Below are 4,501 nucleotides of genomic sequence, written 5' to 3' on the forward strand. Positions count from 1 at the left end.
TATCAGAAATATGACTGATATACGAGATGCCTTGTTCCGTAAGGTATGTTCTTAGCTCCACGGATAACCTGTGAACATTGCCACACCCCACCCAGGAGTCTATGCCTAACCGCACCTGTGCTCCAGACCGGATCCTCCATGTCAATCCATTTCGAATGAGTTCCTTGGTATTTATGACAGCCTTCCAGATGATGGATATGTTGGCTAAATTCCTGTGATTCTGTCTAATCCAATCAAGGGTATTCGAAGGGGGTATGTACTTAGAAATGGCCACCTTCTTCCATAAACTATGGTTGTTGAGTAATTTCCATCCTATATTTTCTACCAATTCTCTCAAGAATATATCCAGCCGCTTGATACCCCATCCACCCCATTGCTTCGGTAGTGCCAGAGATTCCCAATTTGCCCAAGCAAAAATTCTCCCAGGCTGTTTCCCTTTCCATAAGAAACGACAACATATGTTTTGTAGATGGGCTATAATGCCTCGAGGGATCCATGCCAATGACATCCCATATACCGGTGTTGCTTCCAGGATGGATTTAATGAGGACCAATCTCCCTGCTCTGGATAGGTATTTGTGATACCAAATATTTAGTCTCTTCTCGACCTTTGTTATGAGCCATGTCCAATTTGCAATTTTATAACCGTGTGGTTTTAGCCTGTAGCCAAGATACCTCAGTCCTTCTTTGAGTGATGATTCTGAAAAGGCAAATCTCCAGAGAGAAAACTGTAATTCATATTGAGAGCATCTCATAGCAATGATGGTATACTTTTCCTCATTCAAAACCATACCTGTAGCTTTTATAAAAATGCCCAGGGCACGATGGAAGGATGTGATGTCTCCAATACCTCCATTAAGGAATACAAGCACATCATCCACAAACAACAAATGGGTCAACGTGCATGCATCTGTGATTTTGATTCCCCTGGTTTTCCCTTGTCTGTGTTCTTATCCAAGTGTTCTGTTGAGGCCCTCCATTATGAGTAAGAAGAGTAGGGTAGAAGGAGAAGGGAAAGCCTAGATGGGTTAACAGGATTCGCATGTAAAGCCAGTTAACTCTGTCAAAAGCTTTGGAAAGGTTGATTTTCAAAATCATTCCTTTGAGTTTTTTGGTCTGAACAAAGTGGAGGAGTTCCTGAGTTGTGCTAACAGCCTCGTGTATTTTTCTGTTCTGTAAAAATGGAAACTGCTCAGGGGAAATGTGCGAAGACAGGACAGGCTTAAGGCAGTTTGCGATGATTTTTGCAATAATCTTGTAGATGCAGTTGCATAGGGAGATAGGCCTAAAGTCGTCATAGGTCGAGGGATTATCAGTTTTAGGAATAAGAGCTATGAATGTGGAGTTGAGGCTTTCCCACATCCTTCCCTTTCTGCAACATTCTTCTATGAGTCGTAAGAGATCTAGCCCTAGAATGTCAAAGAAAGCAGTGTAGAATTCTATTGTCCATCCGTCTAGTCCCGGGCTCTTGTCCTTCTTTAGCCATTTGAGGGTTGCTTCGAGCTCTTCAAGGGTTACTTCCTTTGTAAGTTCTTTCTCTGCCTCCTAATCCACGAACCTAGGGAAAGACTGTGCTATACGCATAACTTTAGCCAGGGTAGCTATGGGAGGTTCCTTGTAGATGCCTTTAAAGTGTGTATTCGCTAGAGCTGCCAATTCACTGAAGGATTTCACTGGGAGTCCTTGACCGTTTTTGAGTTCCCAAATTGTGTTGATCGCCTTTCTCCCATTTTCATGCTTGTGATAAAATTTGGTGTTGTCATCTCCTTCCCTGAGCCATATTGCACGGCTTCGAAGTCTCTAACTCTCTTCTCTATCCTTCAAGATTTGTGTCCTTTTTTGTAGAAGAGAGGCCAACTTGTCCTTTTGTTCCTGGGAGTCAATGATTCCTCCAGTACCCTCCTCCAAAGAAGAGATAGCCTCCTCTGCTGTTCTGAGCAGTTGCTCTTCCTGTTCCCTTTTCCTTTGAGCCCATTCTTTTGAGAGGGATTTCAATGCCTGCATGTTGTGTGCAAACCCTTCCGCTATGTTACCCTCGGTGTCCACTGGGTGATTCTTCCAAAAATCACCCACTACCCTCATGTAATCACCATCCTTTAGCCAAGTGGATTTAAATTTAAAGGGAGCCTTGGGTTTTTTGACGGCATCTTGTATCTCCAAATAGATGGGCCTGTGGTCTGATAACCCTCCCGAGCCAACCCATTGTCTGATGTGAATGTCGCTACTAGCCAGAGCTTCTTTGATGACAAATCTATCTAGCCGTCTGGCCAAGCTAGCCTCCCCTATTCTATTGTTTCTCTAGGTGGGTTGTATTTTAGCTGAAGGGATGTCTATAAGGTTGTGATCTTCCAATAAATTCTCAAAAAATACTGACAGAGAGTCCACTTGAGCCTGTTGACCCCATGATTCCGCAAACCCTATAGAGAAATTTAGGTCCCATCCAAGGATTAAGTTGTCATGCTGCAAGATAGATGAAGATAGTAGCTTCCTCCAGAAATCAGCCCTATCTTGGCAAGGGCCATATACATTAATGATCTTGAAGCTGGCTTCTAGGGAAGATGAGAATATGTCAGCTCCCAGGTAGCCGATGCCCCCCCAGATGTTAAGCAGTTTGATGGAGTGAGTACAGATGCCCAGGGAAACCCCTCCAGATCGACCCGTAGCATCAAGCGAGTGGAAAGACCAGCCCGAGAGCTAGGATTCTAGGAGAGAGGAGATTGAGCAAGCAGGTCCAAGGGTTTCTTGGAGAAAAATGATGTCAACAGCTTCCGAGGAGAATAAGCGCCTCAGGGCTAGTTTTTTCCCGGGACTAGCCATCCCACAACAATTATAGGAGAGCAGCTTCATGGAGGAGGGGGGGATGGGGTTTGCTCTGCTCTAAGACCCCAGTAAAGAGTTTTTTGTTTACCCAAAGCAATCTCTTCCCCAACCTAATTTTTAGCCCTCGTTAGTGAGAAAGGGTGGCCCCAGGGTAGCTTGGGTAGATGGGGAGAGGAAACAACCACAAACCCTACCGCATCATGGCCTGGTGTTCGGAACTTAGAGTGGGTAGGATAACGGTGGTTGGTATAGGAGGGAAGACCCAGGTGCGGTGGAGAAGGGGCTGCCGAGATGGAAGGCTAAGGTGGGGAGTAAATAGGTGGTGGAGGCATGATGGAGCAGGGTTGGTTGGTGAGAGTTTGCTAGGAGGGTCTGGGGAGGGGGAGGGAGGTTGAGGGGAAGGAAGAAGAGCAGAGGGGGACATTCATGGAAGGAGAGACACTATCATGTGTATGTGAAAAAGTAGATGTAAGTATATCAGATACAGAGAAAGAAAAAGAGGGAGGAGTGATTTCCATACCCGTGGTGAAAGCGTCCCCTGAAGTTGCCCGAGCTCTCGTCAGTGGAGGAGAGGGTGGCCGAAGTGGAGCTTTTCCCCGCTTCTTCTTGGGACCTTGTTCCATCTCCCTACTTTCCTCAGTTGTAGCTTGTAGTGGCTGCTCTTCAACTTCCTTTGCATGCTAGGAGGGTTCCTAAGAGGTGGCGATATTCTGTGTGATTTCGTGAGACCTTTGTCCCCCTTTGGTGTTCAGCGGGCAGTCCCTAAACACATGGCCAACCTTATGGCATCATCGACATCTATAGGGCACTCCTTCATAATCCAACATTTGCTTCCTAGTGTAGGTCTGCCATTGGATGATGATATGCTCCTGCAATCCCCTTGTTATGTCCATATGCACCAAGACTTTGGCATAAGCCATCTTGCCAGTGGAGAGATAGGATCTGTCAAAATCCATATACGTGCCGAGGGAGTTGCCAATGCACCAAAAGATTTCTTCCAACCAGAAATGAGGGGGGAGCCCTGGCAATCTGATCCAAATTGGGCCGACCCCTATCTGCTCTGATTCTGGATCAAAGAGGGGTGACCAACGCTTCAAGAGGATGGGCGCATGTTCAAAGTGCCAATAAGATGATAAGACCCAGTTGGTATGATCAGGCCTAGCAAACTTGAATGCAAACCAGCCCCTCACAAAAGTATGAACAGTGGGAAGGTCTGCTAGGTGATGCCCCCAAACCTCAGAAGCCCATTCTTTTAAGCGCACCACAGAGTGGTTTTGTCCATGAATCCTTCCGACCAGGACCCTATCGGCAATGTCCATGGAATCCACAAGCTGAATATCTTCCTCCAGCCGCAGAATGATGTCTTCAACTTTGGATCTAAAGCACCGAGCTTTCTTGCGAGGCCTCACTTCCGCAGATGAGATCTCCTTTGGAGCAGTTCTTAACCCAGAGACAGGGGGTTCCTCGGGTCAAGGGGAGGGTGCAGATGGGAGGGCATCCGATAAGGGAGGTATATTAGTGAAACTTCCAGAGGGTGGGGCGGGAGGGTGAGACGAGGACGGAGGCACCGAGGCTGAAGGAGCTGACGAGCTAGGCAAAACGGATGTGTGACCAGAGGAAGAAGGGATGTGAGTAAGACCTACCCAGGACTCTGGGGGGTTAGGGTTTAGGCAGCCGGAAAC

The 4,501-nt window shown here is 46.9% G+C and overlaps 1 protein-coding gene across 1 annotated transcript; it reads right to left on the bottom strand.

Annotated features, from left to right (window-relative positions):
• Window positions 1-3,607: 3,607 nt before the first annotated feature.
• LOC149154626 (uncharacterized) lies at window positions 3,608-4,138 on the bottom strand. Its single transcript, XM_089444177.1, has one exon. The coding sequence runs from the start codon at window positions 4,136-4,138 to the stop codon at window positions 3,608-3,610; it is 531 nt and encodes a 176-aa protein (XP_089300303.1).
• Window positions 4,139-4,501: the final 363 nt, after the last annotated feature.

This window comes from Pinus tabuliformis, chromosome 9, assembly GCF_031772625.1.
Source record: "Pinus tabuliformis cultivar Carrire ecotype Pingquan chromosome 9, CPIR1, whole genome shotgun sequence".
Lineage (NCBI taxonomy): Eukaryota > Viridiplantae > Streptophyta > Pinopsida > Pinales > Pinaceae > Pinus > Pinus tabuliformis.